The 27908-nt window shown below is 36.5% G+C and overlaps 1 protein-coding gene across 2 annotated transcripts in view; it reads left to right on the top strand.

Annotated features, from left to right (window-relative positions):
* IL6ST (interleukin 6 signal transducer) overlaps window positions 1–27576 on the top strand; it is a 44828-nt gene extending 17252 nt beyond the window's left edge. The window contains exons 5-17 of one of the 2 annotated variants that reach the window (XM_036761025.1): window positions 1132–1252; window positions 2917–3080; window positions 3590–3744; window positions 5123–5282; window positions 6938–7020; window positions 8527–8737; window positions 10045–10227; window positions 12366–12467; window positions 12619–12765; window positions 13069–13209; window positions 16694–16790; window positions 17575–17656; window positions 18588–27576. In XM_036761025.1, the coding sequence (XP_036616920.1) occupies window positions 1132–1252; window positions 2917–3080; window positions 3590–3744; window positions 5123–5282; window positions 6938–7020; window positions 8527–8737; window positions 10045–10227; window positions 12366–12467; window positions 12619–12765; window positions 13069–13209; window positions 16694–16790; window positions 17575–17656; window positions 18588–19334 (2393 nt within the window). In that variant the 3' untranslated portion in view covers window positions 19335–27576. The remainder of the gene's footprint in view (window positions 1–1131; window positions 1253–2916; window positions 3081–3589; window positions 3745–5122; window positions 5283–6937; window positions 7021–8526; window positions 8738–10044; window positions 10228–12365; window positions 12468–12618; window positions 12766–13068; window positions 13210–16693; window positions 16791–17574; window positions 17657–18587) is intronic. The other variant, XM_036761032.1, reaches the window with a different exon arrangement.
* The last annotated feature ends 332 nt before the right edge of the window (window positions 27577–27908 follow it).

Genomic DNA, 27908 nt, shown 5'->3' with positions numbered 1-27908 from the left:
TAAAATGAGATAATTAAATGACTTCCAAAGCCACTTATGTGTGATCTTGTGATTTTCAAAGACTTCAAGATCCAGAAGACTAAATCTCTGCAATTTATGCTTTCTCATCAGGCCAAAGAAGGAGCCATTTTTTGAACAGCAGAGGCGTTTTAAAGTGTCTCTCAGTTGCCTCTCTGCTCTGCCCACTATTAAGACTGACCCTACTTATATTAACCTTGGAATGGAGATAGAAAGAAAAATTAAAAGCCATAGAGGAAGATCTTAAATCACCAAAGACACGGGAAATGGAAAGGCATTGGCAGCAACTTCACTCTGAGTCTGATAGCCCAAAACACTGTGTATTAAGGTGGTCAAATTATGAGAAACTAAGTGTAGATGTTAGGCTCAACAGAAAATAACCTTGCTGCTGAAACTTTAGTAGCAGAATTCTAATCCATATGAATTGCTATAAAATGCATCCTTGAGAATCAGAAAAGATAAGTTTCCATGAGTGTTTGAAGAAGTACTTCAGGTTCATTCAACTAAACATAACCAAGCTCACCTTCCTTGACCTTAATAATCAGGTTTGTGGGTTACTAAAGCCTCTTAACATTTTCCCACCCACAGTTATTTCTTCTTCATCTTCCTGTTTTGCCATTAACTATTTTGATGTTTGGTTTTTTCCTCCAGTGGAGATACAAGTCAGCATTGCCACTAAATTGCTAAATATTATCAATTTATTTTAAACTGACTGATACTGATGTATAAAATACAAGGAGATTTAAGATTTGATTTCATTCATCCACATCATTCTTACCCATACTATTCCAGCTCATCAGCTTTTAATTAGAAATGAAAGTTGTTTTGTTGAAATATATTAAGAAATAAATTGTAGTCAGTAAAGATTTAGGAATATGGTTACAATATAGATATTTGCTCAGAGGAAACATGACTCACTAGCTGGAAAAGTCAGAGCCTTTAAATTTAAAAACAATTGACTTTAAAACAACTGATCCTTTCTTTGCTGGTACCTTTTGCCACAACGTTTCTTTGTATATATTTTCTCGTAATTTAGGCTCTAGGTGAAAGTGACAACATATAATTCAATGTTTGATGAAGCATTTGCCTTAATAAATGCTATTTTTTATATAGGGCCTCCAGAGAAACCAAAAAATTTGAGTTGCATTGTAAATGGTCAAAGTAGCATGAAGTGTCAGTGGGACCCCGGAAAGGAAACACATTTGGAGACAACGTATGTTTTAAAGTCAGAATGGTAAGTTGCTTTGTGAAATAGTTTGGATGTTAGCTTTGTAAAATAATCCTAGATAGGAAGTTTTATTTTTTCTTGTTAGGGAGCAACAATGTCAAAATAAAAATTTAAGTAGACTTTTTTCCTTGAATTTTTAACTTTTTTGTATTTCATGCTTGAGAATAAGTTTTGCTTTTGACCTTTTTTTGTTCCATTTTAGGAAGAAAGGGTGAAAGGACATGTTTTCAGATCCTGTGCTCAAGTGGAGTCTGTTTTCTAATATATTTGGAAAATGCAATTAGTTGAAAGCTCAACTCATGTTATTTTTACTCATTTAATTTCTTCCTAATTTTTCTAATAAGACATTTTAAATAGGTTTTATAAAATAGATCATAGATTTAGAGATGGAGGGGACCAGCAAAGCTATCCAACTCAGAGATTTTTGAAAGGGCAGAATTTAAAAAAATGTGGATGCTACTTGAGATTTGGACTCCCTGTTGCTAAAGAACCAGTGATACTTTTCAATGGTAAAGTTATTCAACTCTAGATCTCTTCAGATCTCTTCTTGAGTAGTTGTTTCAGTTAAACAAAAGACGCAAAATGAAGTCTTTTTCCTTGTAGAAAGGAGAGAGAGGAGGGCATGTTTTAAAAACAATTGAAAAAAAAATCATGCAATTTTAGCATTGGAAAGGGATGTTAGCTGCCATTATTTCAGCTTCCTCCTTTTATAGATAGGAAACATACCCAGAGAGTTTAAATGACATTTCCAAGACTACAGTCAGGGGTTCTTAACCTTTTGTGTGATGGACCCCTTTTGCAGTCTAGTGAAGCCTGTATCTCTTCTCAGAATAATGTTTTTAAATGCATAAGATACCACATATAGAATTACAAAAGAAACCAAATTGAAAATATATTGAAATAGAATTATAAAAAAAAATTTGTTTTAAGTTCACAGACCCCAGGTTAAAAATCTCTGCTTATAGATGGATAGTGGCAATGGCATTTATAGTTAGGATTTCATATGCATCCGCATTTCTGATTTAGAGTATTAATATCTGTGAAGGTGTATTGGAGAATCCCAGAGCTCAGGGGAGATAGGAGGGAGGTAGACATAAAGTAAGAGGTAACTTGGAATGCATAAAGGAAAAAATGCTGATTCTTTCCCCTCTCCCTTCCATCCATCCCAGCCAATAGAAGGATTTAAGATATTCGTTTCATTTAGCCTTTTATCCCACTTAGCCAAGGACAAAACATGTTTAGAAAATGATCAAAATGAACTCAACAATGCTTTCTACTCTTAATATGCTTTGATTTTGCCTAGAAGAGTCTTATTTACTATGATTTGTGTTTGAAAACAGCAAATAGAAAAAACAAATAATGTGTGTAGGAAAATCCTCTTCAATTTTTATAAAAATGAAAGGATTGGCATGGAGAGGAAGTGTGAATATATAGTAAGACTTACAAGAGTAAAACTGTTCAGAAGATGAAAACAATATGTATTTTCCCATTTCCAAATGCAAGGAATGCAAGTTAATTTTGGAGAGGCTTTCTAGGTAAATTTTTTATTAGCTGTGATTTTTAGTGATTAGTTTATTATAATTATTTTAGTTTTCAGGTGTATTTTTGTATTTAAGTGCTTGTGTCTTAAAAACCTGCTCTTAATTAATGTTTCTGTGTTTTATGTTTAGGCCAACACGGCAGCTGACAGATTGCATTCCACCACCCAATGTAAATAACTCATGCATAGTTGATATGGTTGTGGTTTATGTCAATATGGATGTCTGGGTAGTAGCTACAAATGCCCTTGGGAATGTTTCATCTGATCGTATCAATTTTGATCCCATCGATATTGGTAATTATAAACTTAAATATTAGGAAACAATTTCTTGATTTTAATTTCTGGTGGAAAAATCATAATTTATCAAGTAAACCAATTGATATATAACTTTGGAGGCCTTTCTCATTGGACATTTGCTGCTAGTTAGAAGCAGTGAATAAAGCATTGAGCCTGGTGCCAGGAAGACCCAAGTTCAAAATCTGACCTTAGACACTTACCACTTGTGACCTTGGGCAAGTCACTTCACTTCTGCTTCCTCAATTTCCTCAACTGTAAAATGAGGGTAATAATAAAAGTGCCTACCTCTCAAAGTAGTTATGACGATAAAATGAGGTGATAGTCATAAAGTGCTTTGCAAACTTTAAAACCTTATGTAAGTGCTAACTATTATCATTATCATTATTATTATTAACATGGGAAAAATAAATGGATGAAGTGGAAGGAAGTAAGCGCTGTAAAAGTACAGTTGTTTAAGTTATAAAAGTAAAAAGTCATGATTACCGAGATTTTATTTTGTTCTTTAGTGCAACTCCTTCCTCCACATAATGTAACAGTCAGCAATTCTAAGGAAATATCAAGTATCTTAAAAGTGTCATGGACCAACCCTATTGAAAAACCTTTCGACAGACTGAAATATAACATTCGGTACCGTGCCAGAGATGCTTCAAATTGGACACTGGTAGGTAACTTGAAAGTTATTCATTAAAATATTCTCCCCTAAAGACCCATTACCTTGAGAATTCATAATCATTCTAAAGAATACATGGTGTCAGGCAGCGCAGACTGTGCTAAAGACTAAAATCAATGCCCCTTGCTTTCCCCCAGGATCTTAAATTTAGGAAGAAAGCACATGAAAAGGAGCAGACAAAGCATAGAACAATTTTGAAGTAAAAGTAACGTGGGGAGAGGGGCCTTTTGAATAGGGGAGAAGGCAGAATGATAGTAGAAGAACAAAGGCAAACAGCGCATCCAGGTGTAGTGGAAGGGATTGATAGAGAACTGTGAGGAAAAAAAGAGTCCTAGGTAGGACGTTGGTTTACCTTTTGTAGTGAAAAATAACGTGACAGACCAGCCATCAGCCACCTAAGAGCTTCCGGGTTATTTTTATCATAGTGGCAGCAAATGGTTCGCGCTGTCTCCCTCCCAGCACAAGTTGGAAGACAGCGTGAATGTGTGAGACTGCTGCCTTGATGAGCAGGCTGTGTGGTTTGATTGTGAAACAGAATTCTTAGAGGATGTGGGGGTTTTGGTTTTGGTTTTTTTACTCCATATAGGATGAATTGGTCCAAGGAGGACTCAAACCCATGACACTGTGTCCTCATTCGCGCAGTCACATTACATCTCTATGACTAGAATGTGCAAAAGTTGTAACATTTTAATAGATTAGTGTTTCATAATGCTCCGATAATACTTGCCCGTTGATTAAGAGGTTGTGTTCTTCGCCCCACCATTGGCTACCTTAGAAAAGTCACTTAATCTGAGCCTTGGTTTCCTCATCTGTGAAATGATGAGCCTCAGAGTTTCCTGCCAGCTGTAACTTTACAATCTTCTGGTATTCTTGGAAATTCCACAGAAAAATTTAATTAAGAACAAAAAGATGACTGTTCTCTTCAGAATAATAGAAATGAATAAAGAATGATAAAAATCTCTATCATAGCCTTTATTCCCCTCTGTGTACTTTGAAACTTTACTACTGGAGTGTCTTGTTTGTTTTAATTGGACGGCAAAGTAAAAGAATTAAGGTTTAAAATCATTAAATTTCCTTTAAAATGCTGAAGACTACTCTGATAGTTAGGAGAAGGGCTTGAGTCTTGGCTCTAATATCTAGTAGGTGCGTTACCTTGAGCAGACTCTTAACCTCAGCTCTGTCATCTGTAGAAAAGAAAGAGGAATACTCTCTTTGTAGTGTTGTATTTTGTAATCTTAAGATGCTTTTTAATTAATTTTTCATAATTTTTTGAGGTGACTCATTTTATATTCATCTTCTTATATTACTCTGATTTATGTAATATTATGCAATTTTAAAATCCTTTATTAAAATAACTGTTTCTTTTTAGATTCCTCCTGAAGACACAGCTACGACCCGAGATTCATTTACTGTTCAGTATCTTAAACCTTTTACAGACTATGTGTTTTCAATTCGTTGTATGAACATAGAGGGTAGGGGATTCTGGAGTGATTGGAGTGCAGAAGCAAGTGGAGTCACATATGAAGCTAGTAAGTAGAAGCCTTTCACACAGACTTAACTACTTGAATTCTTGGTGTAAATTATCAGCTTCATTTTTTATATCAAATGAATTTAGGATGCTTCATAAAAGTCCTACTTTGGACTTCTGGTTCTATGACCAGCAGCTTAGTCACTTTTCACAGACCCTCCCCAAAAAGATACACTAGATGTGGAGCAAAATAAGAGGAAAAAAAGAAAACCATAGCAGGGTAAAATCTGTATGAATTAATATCTGAGAACTCAAATCCTTAAAACCATCATTCCACACACCCTCACACTCCCAAAGAAGAAACTGGCTGGCGTATAGGACTGTGCTTGGGGTTTATTACAGGATCCTCTGGGGTAGAGATTCTGCTAGCCCAGCCAGCGTCAGGCCTGCTTCTCAGTCCTGCTCCAAGTGGTAGACTCAGTGCTTACCTGAGGCAGGGGAGAATGTAGACTACTGCCCAGCCCTAGGTTAGGGAGTCATAAGGCTGCAGAATCACTGGGAACATAGTTCCAGTCCTCTCCTTGCCTTCCCCCCCTTCCTCTCCCCTCTCTTCCCCCCCACCCCCAGAAAGCAACAGATGCTAGTTCAGCCCAGCTTTGAGAAGAAAAGGAAGAGAACTTGGTAGACAGGAAGAAAATCATCGGAGGATGGTATCACAAAAACCTAGAGAGAAGAGCCAAGAAGAGAAGGAGAGCAACAGTGTCAGGTTCTGCAGAAGAGTCAAGAACAGTTAGGACTGAGGAAAAGCCATCAGATTTGCAACTAAGAAGTAATGGGGAAACTTTGGATAGAGGGAAGTTTCAGTTGAATGCTGACGTTGGAAGCCAGATTGCAGCGGGCTTAGAGAAGAGAGAAAGTAAAAGCACCCACTGTGCGCAGCTTTTTCGGGGAATTTAAGAGAGAAGAAAAGGAGAGCTTTCATGCAGCTTGTAGGGATGGGAGGACCAAGTGAGGGTTTCTTCTTCCTCTTGCTGTTTTGCTTTCAACTAACCGTTTTACCATTTGTTCTTCCACTGGAGATACAAGTCAACATTGCCACTGAATTGCCAAAATTAACAATTTGTTTTAACTTTAAAAAATAGGGTAATGCCTAAAATACAAGCAGATTAACAGTTGATTTCATCCATATCCTTCTTGCCTGTGTTATTCCTGCTCTTCAGCCCTTAATTAGATATGAAAGTTATGTTGAAATGACTAATGGAGACAGTTAATGACTTCAGTAATATAGCAAGTTACAAAATAAAGCTACCAAAACAATAGCATTTCTGTATAGAAATAACACAATTCAGAAGGAAATAAGGGAAAAGAAACCTCATTTAAAATAGCTAGTAAGTACATACCTGGGAGTCAGTCTACTGTAGTACTTTGGGTACCTGTGTAATAAACACAATTACAAAATGCTTCTTAAAGAATGGACAGTTTAACCAGAAGGATGTGTTTCTAGCCCTACATTTTTACTCAGGATTCCAAATCTTTGTTCATCTAAAAGCATTGAGGTGTCTGTCCATAGAATGCTCAGGGAAAGGATATTGGGATTGGAGAGTGCTAGCATTATATGGAATTGAGATAGGCACAACTATAGAGATAGAACAAAGCAAAAAGAGTTCTAAATTATTATTCTTTTGTCCTTTAAAAAGATTTTCCCCACTTTTTTAGAACCATCAAATGCACCAAGTTTCTGGTATACGATTGATCCTTCTCAAGGTCATGGATATAGACTGGTACACCTGAAATGGAAGGTAAAATATCCTCTTTAGATTATTTTGTTTCACGTATAATGTTTATGTTGGAAATTTTTGTCCTTTTTAGCTGAATTCTTTTGGTTGACCATGAGTAACTCCCAAATGTCTGAGGTAGGATTTGAACCCAAGTTCAACATTCTGTATCCTATGCCATGCTGCCTCTCTAACAACGCTGACAGGTCATTATCCAGATCCTTCTTCAAGACCTCCAGCAGTGGGAAACATCTACCCAAACAACCCGTTGCATTTCTAGACAGCTCTTTTTGAAGGGAATTTTCCTGACATCTAGCCAAAACCTAGCTTTTCAGCTTCTATCTGCGACTTGTGCACTCTGGGGCCAAATGAACCAAGTCTGATTCCTCTTTCATGTGACATCCATTCAAAGACACGAGGACGACAAAGGACTTGCTTCCATCTTTTCCCCTAGAGGTCAAACACTCCCAGCTCCCATTGTCGTTGGTGTACAGAGAGAACCTGTCTTCCCCTTGGCCGTGCCAGAGGCAGAGATGCAGGAGGGCTTTCTGTTTCCTTGGGTCGTGGGGGTGTGTGTGTGTGTGTGTGTGTGTGTGAGTGACACATGTACGTATGTTTATTTTGACATAGTGGATCGGGTGCTAGACTTGAAGTCAGGAAAACCTAGGTGCACGTCCTGCCTCAAACACTTATTAGCAAGTGACTTTCCCTCTCAGCCTCAGTTGCATCGTCTGTAAAAATGGGAGTAGTAACAGCACCTACTTTCTGGGAGCGCTGTGAAGACCAAGTGATGGACTGTATGTGAGGCGCTCTGCAAACCTTAGAGCACAGGGAAATAGACTATCATTGTTGTTGTTTTGTGGGACGATTATGGCCAGTGGCTGAAAAACTCAGTATGTTTTAAGTATACTAATTCCCATGCTTGTGTGCCCACCATTCTAGCTCAGGCTCTGCTTCTGCTCTTTTGCTTGCATGCTAGGCCTTCATCGTTCTGCTGAAGGGTCTTACACCGTGCAATGTAACATAATGAAGCAAGGACTTTATTATGTATCAGAAGCCCTTGGTTTAAATTCTACATCTTCTGTTTGCTAAGTTTGTGACTGTAGGGAAATTACACTGAGCCTCAGTTTCCTCATCTGTAAAACGGATTATTATGCCTTCTTTACGTACCTTACAAATTAATCGTTAAGATCAAATGAGCAAGGGGAAGCTAGGTGGTGCAGTGAGCAGAGCACCGGCCCTGGAGTCGGGAGGACCTGAGTTCAAATCCAGCGTCAGACACTTGACACGTACTAGCTGTGTGACCTTGGGCAAGTCACTGAACCCCAGTTGCCCTGCCTTGCCCCCTCCAAAAAATAATCACATCACTCCATGTATCCAACTCTGCATGCTGAGGGAAGATCTTACAGCAAAGCAGGCAGAGATTTGACATGATTGTAGAATAAATGAATAGTAGAAACAATGCAAGTGAAGAAAAATGTGAATTCTGTCTGTGCTTTGTGATATAAACTGCAAGTACTTTCTTTACAGACTTTGCCTCGCTCTGAAGCCAATGGAAGAATTTTAGATTATGAAGTAACTCTAAGGGGAGGGAAAGCATCGCATTTACTAAGACACATTAATGACACAAAGTTGACTCTGAATGTCACAAATGACCCATGTGTTGTAAGTCTGAAAGCTCGTAATATAGTTGGAAGCTCTGACCCATCTACTTTAACCATTCCTGGCCGTGACTTCAAAGGTTTGTATCTCTGAAGGAACATAGGCGCTGCGTTGATAAGTGTGTTATGTTTGAAGATCGTTTTACTTTTTTTAGATGCCCAGGGGTGTATCTCATGGATGATTACGTTAGTTGGCACCCAGTTTATGAAAATTATCTTTTCTTTTCAGCTACCTGATTAAAATATTTTAATAGTTCAGACGCATCTCAAAATCTAACTAATACCAAAATATCTTTTCCCTTTCCTGCAATGTATGTTACACAGCTAGGTGGTGCAGTAGGTAGAGCCTCAGACACTCGTTAGCTGTGTGACTCTGAGCGAGTCACTTAAACCTGTTTTGCTTCAGTTTCATCATCTGTAAAATGAGCTGGAGAAGGAAATAGCAAACCACTCCAGTATCTTTGCCAAGAAAACCCCAGATGGAGTTAAGAAGAGTAGCGCATGACTGAAATGACAACGAGATGTATGTTGAAGGACATTTTGGAATTCCTATACATTTTGCTCTTGCATTTGTTGACTTCGCTGATAATGGTACTTAAAATGTTGTGCAACATGGTTCCTTCAAACATATGCTGCCTACCAAAGTTTACTTATGGGCTTGTACTTGTTCATCAAAATAAATTTTAGTTCAGACAGCCCCACTAAATCAGTTCGTTGTACTCAGAGATTCTTACATATCTAATCCATAGACTAGTCAGGAATCAGGCTTTTTTTCTGAGCTTCCAGTAATAACCCTAGAGCCGTCTTCATAGTGTCAAGGGTAGTTAGCTACTTCATCCCTTTCATGATATGGGATAGCAGCTCTAATGCCCTACAGGGATGGGGAACCTGCCTGAGATGTTCTGGACCTAATTAAATACGTGAACCCTCAGTTTTCTGGCCACATTTTAAAAAATATTAGCAAGCAAGTAGCCTGTGTCGTAACTACTTTAAACAACAAAGTGAGCCATATAAATCCTCCACTTTTCTGCTTTATCTTGTAGCATTTTTATCACTATTCTTTCAGATTCCTTAGAGATTTTTATGTTTTAAATATTTTGGAGAAAAATTAATAATATTGCGAATAAAGGTAATTTTCTGTTAGTATAAATACAGTAAAGCAAAACCTCACAGTTTTGGTTGTAACAAGAAGTGAAGTTTTCCTTATGCGTAAAATAGATTTCCATTTTACTAATGGAAACAAATTTTACTATAGTGATGTAAAAATGAAGATTGCAAAAAGAGTGAATGATTTAATTATATGAAATCTTCTAAAACTCAGATGACTATTCTGTTTTTTAAAGCAAGCAGTTAATTAATGTCTTCTTCGAATGTTTCTTTTTTTTAGCAGCTCACCCTATTACAAATCTTAGAGCATTTCCTAGAGATAATGAACTTTGGGTAGAGTGGACACCTCCAAATGAACCTGTAAATAAATATGTGCTGGAGTGGTGTGTATTTTCCGACAATTTGCCATGTACTCCTGATTGGCAGCAAGAGGGCAGTGCCACAAAACAAACCTACTTAAGAGGTAACCAAAGCTATGAAGAAGTATTATTTTTCTTTTAACCTCCTTTTATATGCTGTGGTCAGGTTGTTCTAGTGCACAGGTTTCTGGGATATGTCTAAAAAAAATTTCTCAATTAGCTAACACACAGGAACAGATCTAGTAGTTAGGTAGTGCCTTTCATTACCATTGTGTTACTGATTGCTGCCAGGTGTTCTGTGCTTGCAGGGCTGGATTGATCACTCAGTAGTTGAAGCTTAATATAATTAATTAGATTCATTCATACACAAGGTGGGGAGGTGGGGAGAAAGGTATGGGTGTCTGCGTGAGTGTATGTGGAGGAGGTGGGGGCAGTGTCCCACTATTAGAAAAACTTGGTTACCCTTAGTCCAGAAGTTAGCCCAGGATAAGGAGCTGGGCGACTTTGATTTTAGTCTGACTCTCCCATTATAGATTTCAAGCAGATCTCTATGCCTGAGTATCCTCATTTGTAAAATCATGGTTGTGCCTGCCATTCCTACTCGGAATTAAATAATATTTTGAAGCCAGGAGAAACTTTGTATAATTATCTAATTTTAGGACCCCTTTCTAACATGAAAAAAAAGTCATAGACTCTTACACCGTAATAACTATACTATTGATATTTGTTGATTGAGAAAATACATGACAAGCTACTCTAAATTCAGCATTTTGAATGAATTTGAATTCTGTTCATCCCAATAACATCTACATTTTTTTTTTAAAAAGAGTAAAACATAGATGATCTATTCAGTCTGCAGGAAGATATGTTTACTTAATTATGTATTCATGGACCCTTTGCTCTGCAGCCTACATATTGGGAAGAACTGATCAAAGCAGTCTTCTTTTATAGACAAGGAAATGAGTCCCAGAGAAGGGGAATGACCTTCACAGTGTCACATTGCTAGTTCATAGCAGAGCCAAGATTAGATGTAAATCTTTCTTAAAATACCCAATAAATGGGAAAGCATTTTGAAAAGACTAAAGGCACTACATAAAAATAAAACAACATAGAACTTCAAATGTATGTGTATTTGGTTATTCTTAGTAATTATTTTCAGAATGATAAAATTTCTAAATGGAAAACAAAAATTATTCAGCTTTTATTGACTTTTCTAATTAAGTATAACAATACCTCCAGGACACATCCGTGCGTAAACCTAGAAGAAAGTGAAAAACTATCTCTTGGTGGAAAAGTGTTTGATGTGACCTTTTAGATTTTCATTGAAAGCCTTGTGTTTTCCTGTTTTAATACATAAGGGCATAGCTTTAGAGCCAGAAACAGGCCCCAGAGGTCATGTTGCCTAACTCCCCTCTTGTTTACAGATGAGAACACTAATATTCCAAGCTTGGTTAATCCACAGCAGATGAGAAGCAATGGTAGATGTTATTGTCAAATAAGAAAAATCTGTATTTTATGCGAAATGACCGTTAAATTGCTGGAAAACAATTTGCTGTTGCCTGTTACTTCTTTTGCATAGACCAATAATTGTGTTTTGAAATTAAATTTTTTTAGACATTTTTATTTCAAGGTCTTAATGCTTCCAGAAAAATTGCACTGATCTCTATTTTTCCCAAGGGAACCAGCCATGTGAGAGAACACAGTGGCTTAATCTGTTCCCTGGGGTAATACCAGAGATTTAGGAATGCCTTCTCTTCCACCTTCCCCTTACTTTTCAGGAAACCTCTTTTGGTTACATACCAAGGTGGCAGGAAACCTTGACATTTAAGCAGCTGCCTTAGTCACTAATGTGTGAAACTAATCATCAGACTAAGACTCAGCACAGTTTTAGGCCAGTGTCTAGAGACTTTTCAGTATAGTCTGGTAAATACAGACTTTTTGTTAAAATCTTTAATTATTCAAAAGTAACTCATTAAATTTTTTTGATTGAGTTTTTTATTTTACTGAACTGGCAAGCAGAAGTAAACTTTCAGAGTCATAGGCAATTTTGATAGGCTTTCAATTCAGTGTGAATTATGAAGAAAGTGATAGAAAAATTCTTTTTTTAAAAAAAGAGGCTGTTGAATGGTCATAAAATACATAATTCACAGCCCATAAAATGCATCATTCATAACCCAGTATCAGAATTAATTGAATTCTTTCATTGTAGAAACTAATGTATAATTTGTCATTCTTATTTTAGGAAGTTTAATGGAGAGCAAATGTTATTTGATAACAGTTATCCCAGTGTATGATAATGGCCCAGGAAGCCCACAGTCTGTAAAGGCATATCTTAAACAAGCTCGTAAGTTCAAAGTCACTTTATCTGAATATTTTAAAGAATGATTTCGGAATATTTTGTCACTTATATGACATTTTCACCAATTTCTTGTAGCAAGGATATTTGCCAGTTCCTAATGACTTTCTAACTAAGCACATAATATTTTCTGTGACAGCCCCTTCTAGAGGACCTTTTGTTCGAACAAAGAAAGTGGGGAAAAATGAAGCTGTCTTAGTGTGGGAGCACCTTCCTGTCGATGACCAGAATGGTTTCATCAGAAACTATACCATATTTTACAGAACTAGCAGTGGAAATGAAACAGGTAAAGAAAATAAAAGCATCAACTATTAGGATATAGAATTGTCTAACCTTTTAAAATGCTTTTCTAGGTCTCACCTATTTAATATTGACATTTAGTGTGGAAGCATAGTAGCTGGTCTTCTGATGTAAAATGTGTTTTGTGATCATTTTCATGGCCCTAAGTAAGGAAAGCAAACACTTTTCGGCAATAGAAAGAATAAGATTATGAAAATTATTCTCTTGTGATAAAAGCCTTTTGATCGGGCATTGGATTAGGTGAGAAAAATAGGTTTCGTAGCTAAGCATTTTTATTTATTTCTTCCAGCTGTGCATGTAAACTCATCCCACACGGAATATACACTTTCCCCTTTGACTAGTGACACGTTGTACATGGTGCGGATGGCAGCATATACAGATGAAGGGGGCAAGGATGGGCCAGAATTCACTTTCACTACTCCAAAGTTTGGTAAGAGATAGTAAATTGATACTTTTTTAAAAAAAACAAGGTAAAAATGGACTCCCTGCTTATTGCTGAAAGTATATCTTTGGACACATAGACGTTAGATGTTCATAATTGTATATGCATTTAATTGTAGGAAAGAATTGAAAGTAATGTTACAGTATTTTTTAGCCAATCGTATCTATCTAATATACTGGAAGACTTCACTGACTGTACCATCCTGTACCCATATACTAGTACTTATATACGTCCTTTTAAATTTGTTCCTTCTCACAAGCAAAATCATAGCCAACTTGTAATTTTTATGTTTAGCCTCCACTCAAGTCCTACGCTGATGCCTCATTGTGGAGGATCCTAGGTTCTTGAGGGCTATGCCAGTGGTGCACTAGAACTTGTGTATTACCCAGAGACTAGCCTAGCTAAGTTTAGAAAGGCACATGTGTCACTAGTAGTTTGGCTTCTAGGTGATTTTTATTTTTTTCCATGTCACTTTGCCTGAGTATGGAAGAATTTTAGACCATGTCAGTGGAGAGATCAGGGTTCTGATCATGGAGCCTCTAACAACATATTGAAGTATTATTTATTGCAATAACATTTTGGACAAGATTTTTCTAGATGTGCTTATCTGGTATAACACACTACAAATAGTGGATATACAAATATTTGTTACTTGAATGAATATGCATAAAATAATTAATACCAGTGACACATAAAATAAACATTTTACATTTTAAAAACTTTTGATAAGAGAAGAATATTCATTATCAGATGGGAAAATTAGTATTAGAATATCATTGTCCCTATGGAAAGGCAAAATGATGAAATGCAGTAGAAAGAACCCGGGACTGGAACGGTTCTGGTTCTAGCTCCTGCTGGTGATGGTGAGCCACTCACTTAAAATCTCTGAGCCTGTTTCACTTTCTATAAAAGAGTATGACAGGTTTAATGGGAGGATCAGATAAGATGTAAAGCACTTTATAAACCATAAGTGTCATAGAAATGTGTGCTACTGTTACATATGGGATATATAGTATAAGAGAGTTACATGGCTCATAGGTGGCATTTATAACTTTTCCTTGCATCAAAGGCAACAGGATTATTCAGATGACCCTATTCAGGTAAAGTTAGCTCCTAGTAGAAAACACTATTTTTGCTACATCATTCTCTAGTTGGACCAAAAAAAATTTTTCTGCTTTTAAACTTAACTCACGGAATGTCAGTGTTTAGAGAGACAGAAGCCATCTAGTTCAGCTTGTGCCTAAAAAAGAATCCTCTCTAGAACATACACTCCAGCCTTTGTTAAAACACTTCCAATGAAGAGAGAATCTCACTGTCAATCAAGTATTTATTGAATACATACCATGTGTCAGCAGTCTACCAAGTACTGAAGTAACACATAATAATTTCAACTCATAAAGAGTTTACATTCTAACCATAGAGACAAGAAGATTGTGTGTAGGATACATATATGTGTATATACAAAATAATTTTAAGGAAAACAAATACAAAGTAGTTAAATACAAAGTCATTTGAGAAGGACCATTTGAAACAATTAGCCAGTCTGTCAACAAGCATTTAAGTGCCTGTTCTTTGAGGCACTGCATTTAAGCACTGGGAATTTCGAGAAGGGCAAAAGACAGGCCTTGCTCTCAACAAGTTCGGTCTAATGGGAAAGACAACTTGCAACCAACTATGTACAAACACAATATGTACAGGATAAATTGGAGATAATCAACAGAGGAAAGGCATTAGCATGAAGAATTGGGTAATGCTGATTACAGAAGGTGAAATTTTAGCTGAGACTTAAAAGAAGCCATGAGGCAAAAATGAGGAGAGAGAATTCCAGGCGTGGAGATAACCAGTGAAAATGCTTAGAGTTGGACAATAATTAGAGGAACAGCAGGGAGGGCAGTGTCACTGGATTACAAAATATTGGAGAGGAGGCAAGGGGGGACTGGAAAGGTAGGAAGCACCCCTGTTATAAACGCCCCTATGGTACAGCCCTTGGCCCCTTCTTCAGTGATGATGTCAGAGTAGAGAAAAAGCAGGCTGAGAGCGGTAAGGATAAGTTTTTGGACTTGTCTACTTTGACTTAGTGAGGTCTTGATCCAGGGGACTAGCAAATTAGCATGCTGTTGAAGGAAGTGAGTTATATTAATCTTGACATTCTAAGTTTAAATGCAGAAGATAGTTCTATCCAGATAGAACAATGGCTAATAGGCTCTCATCAGAGAGGTAAATGAAGAAGTGAACAAAGTTGGTTTTATCATAGATCCAATGGATACAAAAAACATCATTTCACAAGACGTTTAGTTCTCTTGTGTTGTAGTGCTTTTGATAAATATTTGCAAAAAAGCATACCATGAAGCTAATTGTATCTGCATACCAACACTATTTGACATTTATGTGTGACTGGAAGGTTTACAGAGTTATAGGTTCAGTCCCACATTTGATCATCAAGTCAGCTCTGTGAGGTGGGCTATAAGCATTGTCTCTGTTTTTTCAGAGGAAATCGAAATCTAGGCAGAGGGGCTTGACAGACAGTGAATGTCGGAAGCAAGGCCTGATTCAGTTTGTCCACTGACTTCACAGCTCTTTTGATCAAAGTCTTTAGCCTCTTTCACTTCCTAATGCTGCAGTGCATTTGCCAACATATTTTCCCTGTCAGGTTCTTTGTGGGATTTCTCTACTTCTATGACAAGTATTAAGCCATAAACTCCTATTCCTATTGTTTCATTGTTTTTTTGTGTGTTTACACTTGTGAACACTTAAAGGTGAAAATAACTGAGTGTCCTATGAAACAACATTTAAGTGTGTAATTGAAAACATTCCACCAACTCCTTTATTTGCTTCTCTGAGGAAAACCTCAGAGCATCCTCCTGTTTAACTGAGGGTCTTTTCACAGCTTCCGATTTTATGGCAGTGCCCACATGAATGGGGTTTAGTTCCTTCTGTGATCATCACCTTGGCCAAATTAAAGTTTATAGATCTTCTAAAAACTAGGGATTTTAACTCCCTCTTTTCCTTTTCTGCCACTCTGCTCCTACACTGTTTGGGGGGGGAGCCCCTCAAGGCCCTAAGGACCATTTTATATATATATTTTGCTGTTTCATATTGTTTTGATAACTAGGGCCAAAGATTCATTGCCTGTTGGCTAACCTAGTGAAGAGCTGCTCTGTGTGTGGCTAGCGGGCGTGGGTCTGTTATCAAGACTGTACTTGAACCCTTGCCAGCATTTGCACTCTGCCGGCACAGCCTGTTAAAACTCAGGGTTATCTCTACTTCACAGTATTATTCCATTGGACCTCAAGCCTCCTTGAGGTCAGGGACTATTTTCCGCCTTTGTTTGTCTCTCCAGGACTTAGCATGGTGTCTGACACTTACGGCATCATGGGAAGACTAGGTGTACACACAGACGCGTGCCCAAACGCACCCACACACACGCTTTCTCTTTTTCTATGTTACATTTCTCTTAACTTTTTTTTCTTAGCCCAAGGAGAAATTGAAGCCATAGTTGTGCCTGTTTGCTTAGCATTCTTGTTGACCACTCTTCTGGGAGTATTGCTCTGTTTTAACAAACTGGACCTGTAAGTACTCTCATTGTTCATTTTATTACTATATTTAGAAATTGTTAACTTGTTCAAAGTTAATTCATAGACATAAACACAGAAATAGGTTTCTTAAGCTATATAAGCTCTCTTTGAACTTTGAACGGTAATACGATAGTACAATAATACTTGCATTTTAAAGCACAGTTCTTTTTTTCTGGTTCAAAAAATAGTTATTTAAAATTCCAAAAATATGAAGTCTGAAAATCCTGGATAAGTAAACCATAATTTTTTTAAAAAATTGTTTCATACTAATACCCAAGTATGTTTTATGAAAAGGTAAATAAACTTTTAAAAATGCACTACCATGGGGCCGCTAGGTGGCACAGTGAGTATCGCTTCAGCCCCGGAGTCAGGAAGACCTGAGTTCAAATCCAGCCTCAGACACTTGGCACACTTACTAGCTATGTGACCTTGGGCAAGTCACTCAACCCCAATTGCCCTGCCTTCCCCCCTCCAAAAAAAATGCACTACCACTTTGTGGACTGTGAAGTTTTTAAAATTGTTAATTGCCTAATAGAATGAACTTTAGTGCATTTAGAAGTAACATATTAGTTTTTATGCTTACCTGTGCCATCACTTGTCTCCTTATGGACAAACTAAGTCTCTTAAGTTTATTTAATAATATTTTCCTACTTGTGGCATTGGAAAGAATTGGAGATTTTTGTTTGCTACTTGTTAAGTATTCCTACTTTGGAAATATTAAACTTTTTAAAAATTAACACATGTTTCTTTAACTGTGTCATTTTCTTCCCTTTTCTAGAATTAAAAAACATATTTGGCCTAATGTTCCAGATCCTTCAAAGAGTCATATTGCTCAGTGGTCACCTCACACACCAACTAGGGTAAGATAGAAATTGTCTGGGTTTTATTAAGGGAACACATTCACAAAGCTAAACCTAAAAGAAGCTGAGTTCAGCTCAAGAGAAATTTGCCTGAACAAAAGTAAAAGGTTTGATGAAAATTGAAAAAATTCTTGTAGACTTCAGCTTGATACTTCCATCATAGCATATTTATTATCATGCTGCTTAGTAGGAGAAGTACTATTTTCTAACAATTTGATGGGCTTAGGGGTTTATCAGTTTGGGTTTTTTTTTTTATTGGTAACTACCCTTTGTATTGACGACTAAATAATTTTGCAGTAATCTTTTCTTGAATAAATTTTCTAGTCATACCTGACTACCCTGTTAACATTTAACAGATTAGAAGATAATTATGTACACATGCACACATACATAAAATACACGTGTGTCTGCATATATACATGTTCTGCAGGTTTCCATCCAAGTAAAAGTTTGGCTTTGTTACCTACAGATTTCTCGGTTTGTGTTCAGATAGAATCTTGCAGTCATTTTCTGATATTTGTAGAATCTAATTTGTAGGACTTTTGGTTTTTGAAATACAACTGCAAATAATGTGGAAGGAAAAGCTTAGGCAATTTTTATGGTCTTTTTCACTTCCATGTACATTTATTAAGCACTCACTATTTGTGAGGCACCATGCTAGGTTCTGGGGGTACAGAGACATTAACTATTCAGTGTCTGTCTTCAGGGAGCTTAATGAATTCACTGTCTACAGACTCATCTACATTACTTTGCATTTAGTAAATTTTCTGTCTACCTGACGAAACCTGGAAAATTTTCAGATGGACTCTTAGATTTGTGAATTGAACATACTTTCATAACTTTTCATAAGATACATGTTTTTTTCATTTACTTCTGAAAAAATAGCATGAATGTACACTATAAAAGATAGATTGTTTTCTCTCTTTCTCAGCACAATTTGCATCCCAAAGATCAGATGTACCCAGAAGGCAATTTCACTGACACTGATGTCAGTGTTGTGGAAATAGAAGCAAATGAGAAAAAGCCTCTTCCAGAAGATCTAAAGTCATTAGATCTCTTCAAAAAGGAAAAAATAACTACTGAGGGGCACAGTAGTGGCATTGGAGGTTCTTCATGCATGTCATCTTCTAGGCCAAGCATTTCTAGTAATGATGAAAGTGAATCTGGACAAAACACTTCAAGCACCGTGCAGTATTCTACTGTGGTACATAGTGGCTACAGGCACCAGCTTCCATCAGTCCAGGTCTTCTCAAGGTCTGAGTCCACCCAGCCTTTGTTGGACTCAGAGGAACGACCAGAAGACCTACAGATAGTAGAGAATGGAGGAGGTGGTGATGGGGCATCACCCAGGCAGCAATATTTCAAACAAAACTGTAATCAAGATGAAATCAGTCCAGATTTATCACATTTTGAAAGATCGAAGCAAGTTTCTTCAGTGAATGAGGAAGATTTTGTTAGACTTAAACAGCAGCAGATGTCAGATCAGAGATCACAGTCGTCTGGATCTGGACAAATGAAAGATTTTGAAGATGTTTCTGCAGCAGATCATTTTGGTGCGAGTACCGAGGGACAAATTCAGAGATTTGAAACGGTGGGGTTAGAGGCAGCAGCTGATGAAGGAATGCCTAAAAGCTACCTACCTCAGACTGTAAGACAAGGTGGCTACATGCCTCAGTGAGGGAAACTATTTTCTCTTAAGACTTAAGCAGTGACTGTTTTCCTGTAAAGCTAAGTATACTTTTATCTGTGACTTCAGATAAAAACATCACTTATCAAAGGTGGTATTTGACCTCCTGGACTAAAGCATACTCTTACTTAAATGGGCTATTTCTCTTCCAGAATAACTGGGATTCTACATCAAGCACTACATGAACTGTTTTGCATCCTGTTTGAATAGTTAAATTTGTGCTGCTTCAGGATGTTTGCATTTTAAAAAGAAAAAACTTGTCTAAAATTCTTTAAGTGAAACTTTTCATTTGTTTTGTTATTGAGAAGACAGAGGGCATTTAATCAGTCGGCATGGCCGTACTGACTCAGAAATTTATTGACCTTGTTAAGATGGTCAGTCATTCTAAGAATGGTAGAAGTGCAAATATTGGAGCTTAGGAAGATTATTTCTTTTTAAGTGAAGAATCACATGTTTGGTTTTCATGTTTTGGTTTCTAAAGCAATGAACAAATGAGGGTACCACAAGTAACAAGCCTGATTTCTATATGCCACAAAAATGGTCAATCTCATTATTATGTGCTGCAAATAAATTAGGCCTAAGTTGACTTCTTTTCAATTATGATAATGCCACTGATTGTTACCACAGAACTCAAATTGTGGATCCTCCATCTTAGCAAATTAAAATGTTTCAATTTTTGTTTGCCATGTCATGTACCGAACATAATCTTCACTAACGTGGACGGAGCAAGGGAGAGGATTGGGAAGAGGAAATCACTCTGCTACTGCTGTCATGAGCCTCATTTAGGCAAATTCACTTTGTCAGGTGTTCAGTGGAAAGCTCAAATGCTGCCAACTGCTGTAGGCACATTTATAAGCTGCTTGTAGTTTGCAGAGGTTTAAATTTGTAACGTTTCTCTGTTGGTGTATTTTGAAATTATAGGCTCTTACCAGGCTTCAGAAAATGTGGTTAGAGAAGCACTTTATCTAAACTTCTACACTTAAAAATTTTTTCATTTAATATATTTTGTGTTTTTCTTTTTAATTAAGTAGGCAGCATTGAAAAATTACTGTTTTTTCTCAGCACTTGACTCTTTTGATGCTACTTGTCACTGTTTACCAGGCAAAAAACAAAAAAACTTCTACATAGTGATTTTCCTAGATTGTAATCGTTGTCGTCACCAGAATTATATTTACTTATTTACTAAGGTGAGTGTTTCTAACAAGATACCGAATACTAATCCAGAGGTGGAATGGGAAGTAAGAGTACCCAGCTTCATTAATTCTGTCTTGTTAAGGTTAAGGACTTGTTTTAAAGCCGTTTTAATATGCTCTGTTACCTTTCAGGGGCCTAGGAGCTGCCTCTTCATTACTGCTGGCTTAACCTTGTGGGTCACATACTCATTTGTATCACCCCCTAAAAATGCATTCTCTACCAGCCATATTTTAACAAGGTAGAAGTGGCCTGGACAGATTGGATGAATACTCGTTAGAGCTTAAAATGAGAAAAAACTCACCAGCACCAAAATAGACTCCTGCTATCCGAGGAAGGGAGAGGCTGTTGTTGTTTTTAATAAGATTTGAGTTACAGAAATCAGACAAACTTTCAGATGTGGCTCTGCCTAGAGGTTACTAGTCTGTTGCGACTAGAAAGCTAAAGTGAACTGGTGTTTATTCCAAGATGAAATAAAATTCTATTTTCAGCATCTTAATTGTTCACACTAGCCTTCCCATTTGTTTTTGTGAGTATGTTATGCTTTTATTTTAATGCTTTACACTTACCAAGAGGCCATCTGGCCTAGTGAATGTAGAACTGGCCTCAGAGTCCAGAAGGCCTGGGTTCAAGTCTGCCCTCTGATACATTGTGTCTGTGGGACCCTGGGTCCATCACTTAGCTTCTCAGTGCCCCAGGAAACCCTTGAAGAGACTGTAAGTTTTAGAAGAGGTGCTGCCGGGCTACTTTAGTAGAGGATTTTCCTCCCTGGGGAGCTATGTACAGTGATGAAATCACAGGCCCAGTTTTTTTTAAAAGTTCCTTTCCAAAATGCTTTCACATTTAGGATTTCATTTAATAGACAATCATAACTTTCCATGTGCTGAGACATCCAGTTTCCTTCCCTTGACAAAAGACTGTTAGAGTCATAGAATTGTAGACCTGGAAAAAAATTTCACTTCACATAAATAGAATCAGCTAGACCACTAATTTTCATCCTTTTGGTGTCATGACCCCTTTTAGTTTTAGTGAAACCTATGGACCCCTTTCTCAAATAATGTTTTTAAATGCACAAAATAAAATACAGAGAAAACCAATTATATTGAAATACAGTTATTAAAATACTTTTTAAAAACAAGTTCACAGACTCCAGGTTAGATCAAAAGCCTAGATCAAAGCCAGTCTCATCATTTTGGAAATTAAATAGTATTCCTTTTTCTGGTACAGGCTAGAACAGGGGTGGGGAACCTGTGACCTGGAAAAATTCTGTGATTTATAAAACTTGAGACTCAAGTAGCAATGACTTGACTCCAATTAGAAATTCAGTGGCATAAATGTCTTTTAAAGTGGAACTTAAATATAGACCCTACAAAGTACCAAATTTTGACAAGTAACCATCTGTCCATATTTTATTTTCTTTTATGTGATCTCTTCCTTTATCTCTTACAGCAGAAGTGTCATACAACTCCCAAGTGTGGCCTGAACCAAATTAAAATATAATCGGGAAATCTTTAACAAAATAAATAAAAATACAATAAAAAAGAGATAATATTACATTATAAAACTAAGTCAACATGCAGCTCACAGGGGTCCTTGTATACAGTTTAGTGTCTCCAGTTTCTATGTGAGTATGACTTCATTATCTGTGTATAGTATTTAAAGATGCTTCCCTGGCACTTATCCCATTCTCCCTCTTGTATGTACAGGAACATACATTGGGTGCCTTGCATTAGATTCTAAGATCCTTGAGGATAGGCAGGAGCTCTCATTATTCTATCCATCCCTTGCATATAGCACAGTGCCTTTTAACAAAGTAGGTGCTGAATTGAGAACTAATGTTTTATTTTTAAGCATGACATTCCTTTTTTCAAATCATACTTCTTATCAGATTTACTATGAGTAGAGTTTCTGTTAGTGATTGCATTTTGTTAAAACACACAATTCATTAATTTGGAGATAAAGTATTTTTCTTTTTTGCAGGAGGGGGGTTGGGGTCATTTGGTTTGTTTTGGTTTCTTTACAATCCCAGGTAAAAAAAATAGATGCTGATTATTTCCTTTACTTTTGAATTTCACTTAGTTTCTACTCCTACTACTTCTATGCTTAATTAACGCTTTTGCAAAATTTCTTTTGAACAGGTGAAACCCAAAAAATTTTGTTTTATTTAAAACCATAAGATGTGTTTCTTCTAATAAGTTAGTAGAGTTAACATATAATAATAACTTCATACATGGATCCTTCCTTGTATGTTGATCCAATATACATGCGCACTGATCAAGTACACTCTATTTTGCTATGTATAAACAAAGAATTTAATTTTTTTAAACTAAGTGATCTTAGGATGAATAAAATACTTCTTAGAAGCCATTAAGTGCCTAAAATACGTTCATAGCTGGACTAGGCACTGTGCATAATACAATCAATCCAGTTGAGATGACTCACAGAAAACACTAGAAAGTTTTTTAAGTCAGAGTGTAACAAAATGCAGGGCACTGTGGTGAAGAGGGCGGTGCCATGGAATTTCAGAGTAGGATGGGTTCACAGAGAAGGCGCATCTTGAACTGGATCTCGAAAGAAGTATAGGGTTTCTCTTGAGAGCTGGCAGAACATGGCATTCCTCAAAGGAAGATCATGGAGGGAGAAACAAATAGGGGATTTGCCGAGGGACTATAACAAAACTGGCACAGCAGGTATATATCAATAGCCTAACGCTGATTCCCTTAGACTTTGTAAATACAGACTGAAAATAGATTTGTGTAAATGTCACAGTCTTGCACTACTGTAACTATCACCACTACTCTAATAAAAACAGCAGATCGCGTTTTCTTAGTACTTACGTTCCCTTCTGACGGTTATGATAACGAAACAAAACAAGACAATTACCCACTTGTTTTGATTGTTATTTGCAATATCAAACCAACCTCATTACTCTTAGCCCAAATTTGTATTATTAGGGACTGACAGAATTTAAATGCAAAGTTTTCCTCCACCAGTCGCTTTAAAGTTAAATAAAGTATAATTTCTTATTCTACCCCTTTCTACCCAACCCTACTGATTCTTACCCTTTTTTCCTCTCCCCCCACCGCACCCCCCCAAAAAATGTTCCACCTATGAAGATGAGACCTTACATATTATAACTAGGTGGATTTTGGTAGGTAGAAAACATATGAAAACTTTTTAAACCAGTTTCTCATTCTAATAGTTGATTTCATTTAAGTAAAGCATTCCTTCATTCAAACCTAACTTAATGCAGTTGGGAGGCATAATCTTAGGTGTCTTGTGCAATAGGGGGATGACTTAATTTTGCTATATCATTAAATTTGGGGTGTTCTTTAATCTTCCTCAGAAAGCTCAGGGAAAAGTCTCACTTTAAAAGTAGCACTTAACATGTCTGATGTATTTCTTCTGAACTGGCAATCCGGTTCTTGTCTGTCTAAGTAGAATGTTCAAATTGAAATTGATAGTGTGACTAGTTTATGTATCTCAGCAATTAAAGGCTGTCACGTGAGGCATCGAGCATTAAGGCCTGCATGGAAATCTGTCATGTCAACACAGCATATGATCCATGTCTTCATGGTGCCAAAAAAGTATTGATGATTAGTTATCCTAATTGAGGTTCAATTCAGGTGACCGTGTAGGCACAGCCATAGTGTGAAGCCTTTGGCCTGAAATCACATGTCTGTCCACCTTTCTTTTCTTTTCTTCTTCTCTTTCCTTCTTTGTAGTTCTTAGATATTTAGGGGAGTATGAGTCATTTAAGAGAGCATCTTGTGAGCAAGATGTACAATGAGACACACATGCGTACACACACATACTGTTACATATATATATATATATGTGTTTAATATAGTAGAATGAATCCTATTAGCTGAACTCTTTAGAACATGCTAGAATCTAAATAGAAACTTGCTTTCTGTGCAGAGATTCATTTTCTATACCAGGTTTTCACATAGTTAAAGCATGGACATCCAAAAGATAAAAATGCATTTGGGCATTAATATTTTATTTGCATTTTATCCAAAGAGGAAAAAAAGCCACAATCTTGTTTTTAATGTTAAATTACCATCCTGGGAGATATTTTAAAAAGATACCCATCTTTGCACTTGCTTTGAATATGTATGACAAATATGGCAAATCTGGTTTGTTCACAGAAAAGTGATTATACTTCTAAACCACTGGTTATTATTGTCTTTAAATATTTGGGGTCAAGATGACTTTATTCTACTTCAAAATAATGACACTTTATCTGGAAAACAACCTCTTCATGGAGGAAAGTGAACTCAGTAGCTCAAGAGGTACGTTTGCCCATCTGTAGAAAAAAAAATTTTGTTAGCCGCAACTAGCTCATTATATTTAGAACTGTTAAATTTTAACTAATAGTTACTACTAGTATCCAAGGTCTAACCCTGTTATTATTTAGCCATTTTAAGAATAAAAGTTTTAAGAAATTTTTACTCATTAAAATGTAAAAAAAACCCCCAGTTTTTGTCTTTTTAAAAATATTAACCTAGGAAGATGCCCAACATTTATGCCAAATAAGCTGAATTGTGTATATGATAGAGAATTGGGAGTTAATATAACATGAATATAATTAGGAAAATCATTAATTGTGCATTTGTATATACTTGTTTTCATATTATTTGCTAAGACTTTATTAAGGATGTTACACAAGAACCAATCTGATAAGCTTGATTCCTACTGAAAAGACAATTATGAAAATAAGACACATATATGTATATATATATATATAAAGTGTAACAAGTTTTCATTAACCAAAGGATTAATTTAGGTAGAATCTCATATAGTTTTGGGCAATGCTTGCTTTACTAGCACTTACGCTAAAACTGGAATGATAACAGTGAACACTACTAGCATGCCCCCCCCGCGCACAAGGCTGGCATGCAAATTCACATTCATTTGTACTATTAAAATCTGAAAACCTGGAAAAAAAATTAGTTTGGGACATTTGGATTAAATTGAGTTGAATTACAAATACTTAGAACTTTTCCCTTCACTACTTCTTCACCCACACATTAAGCCAACCAAAATCATAGCTATAGAAAGAGAATGAGTATGTTGTAGAACTTCCAGAACTAACCAGATGACTGGTTGATAAAATCAAGTCAAGAAGGGGTCCTACTCTACCATTTCATGTTTCATCATTTTACTGTCTCTATATTGCTATGTTTTCTCAATGATGTATTCTTTTAAGTATCAGATTTTAAAGCTATCCATGTTTTGTCTTTAAAGTTGCAGTAATTGCTTCCCATTTCAATAAAGTATTTTATTCCATTGGGATGGGTTAACTGTTTGAAAGTCATTAATATGCTATACAAAACCATTCAGATGAATGGGGAGCAGTGAGGCAGGCAGCCGAGGGATTTAACTTCCTGCAAGTCAAGAATTTAGATACTTGCACTGAGGTGGTCATTAGCTAGCTAATGGGACAAACTTTTTATGACAGTTTAGAAAAACCAGAGCAGCATTGAGATGTCAGCACATGTACATGAGCACACATACACACACAAACACACACAGATTCAAAAGTACAGAAGTACTTACTAAAGCTAAATGTAGATGATTTTCAAATTATTCTGTGTTGGTAAAAGTCCTTACTACAATGAGTTTGATTATATCCTTGATTTTAATTAAAATGAAAGAGGAAGGGTCAGCACAAACCTTTTATAATAATTCATTAAATCCTAGAATAATAAAAAGCTTTTTAATTTAGGGAAATCCAAAGAACTGTATGGCTTAATCTATTATAACTATTATAAAAGTAATATTAAGAAAATCATAATAAAGGCCATTTGATGAAACCTTTGCATCTTTTCTATATAAGCTTCATAAAAACATATATTTATGCAGTTATCCCTTCCACATCGCGACTTTCCCCATCGCAGTTTTGGTATGTCACAAGTCGGCATAAGAAATTAAATGGAAATTTTGTGGAAGCAGCAGACGACACACAAAGGTACGAAGATGACACAGAAGTTTAGAAACTCAGAAATGCATAAAATTATATGCATAGTATTGTATAATATCAATATGCTTTATCTTTTAATACCATAATAATTCAGATGTCTTCTCTGATGCAAAAGGAGAGCCAAAAATTTTACACTCCTGTTATTTTGCACCCCTGCCCCACCCCACCTCCAATGTGGAAGGGATAACTGTAGCTGTAAGCAACCTCAGAGGTCACTGAATGCAATCCCCTCATTTTACAGAAAAGGAGCTAAGGCCTAGAGAGGCTTAACAGTTTGCAGACAATCACACAAACGTCATAAGTAGCATAGTTAGAATTTCAACCTAGATCCTTGACTTCAAATCCATTGCTAGATTCCCTGAACCATGCCAAGCCCTCGCAGTGATTCCCATAAGGGATCACAAAAAATTTGGCAACAGTAAAAGGTTTCTGAACAGGCAACAACCAAAAATTAAAAATCAAACACATAATCTGAATGGTTCCTGGCAGCTCTTGCCCATGTTGCATCATCGCAGGCTCCAAGAAATGCTGCTGAAACTGGAAAAGGGGTCGCCAGTGGGAAAACATGAAGAAGCCCTGCCCTAGAGTGTGTATTAAAAACTGCCTCAAATGTCCTATGAATGCCAAAAAGCTGTGCCAAAGAATCAAAAGGTATAAAGTCAAATTATTTTTTAAAAGCTAATCAAATTTTTAAAAATTCTTCAAATATCCTAAATCCTATTTTAATCATAAATGTGTAATTTCCTGGTATTTCATGCTGTGATTAGCACTACACCATTGCACTGCCTCCTCTCATTTCACATCCTAGTTCTGAGCAGTTTTCATGTAAACTATGCCCAAGATGTTGTTCCCTTGCTAATTCTGTTCCCAAACCTAATTCCATATGGCAGTGTGCTCTTAAATTTGCAGGCAAACGCACATATAAACACGTCATCAACCATCATTTGTTGTCGTTACTCCAAATGTGATTTTCAATATGTAATACTGAATAATTTTCTTTATACATTGTACCTGTGAATCTTTAAATAAATTTAAGCAATAAACTTTTTTCATGTTTTTGATGAGTGCTACCATTTAAGGCTACGATACAAATGGAAAACATTTGTAACTCTTACAAAGCAACAGGAAAAAAAAGCAAGTTTCAGGAAACATGAACTAAGTGTTTTGAGTATTTCAAAGTACCAAAATAGCATGATAGCAGTATTCATCAGAGGGTAGATGATGTTTCATTGGCCCAAATTTCGGTACAGAATATAATTTGGCAGATAGTTTTGCCACATTTCTGATTGTCCAACAGAAGTTTCCCATAATCTGTGAAAGACTTATGACCTTCCACAGCAAAGTCATTTTTTCCCAGGAATGTGCTGGCAGCTGGTGCTCTACGCACT

Source organism: Trichosurus vulpecula, chromosome 1 (genome assembly GCF_011100635.1).
Source record: "Trichosurus vulpecula isolate mTriVul1 chromosome 1, mTriVul1.pri, whole genome shotgun sequence".
NCBI lineage: Eukaryota > Metazoa > Chordata > Mammalia > Diprotodontia > Phalangeridae > Trichosurus > Trichosurus vulpecula.
This window is presented reverse-complemented; position numbering and strand designations above follow the sequence as displayed.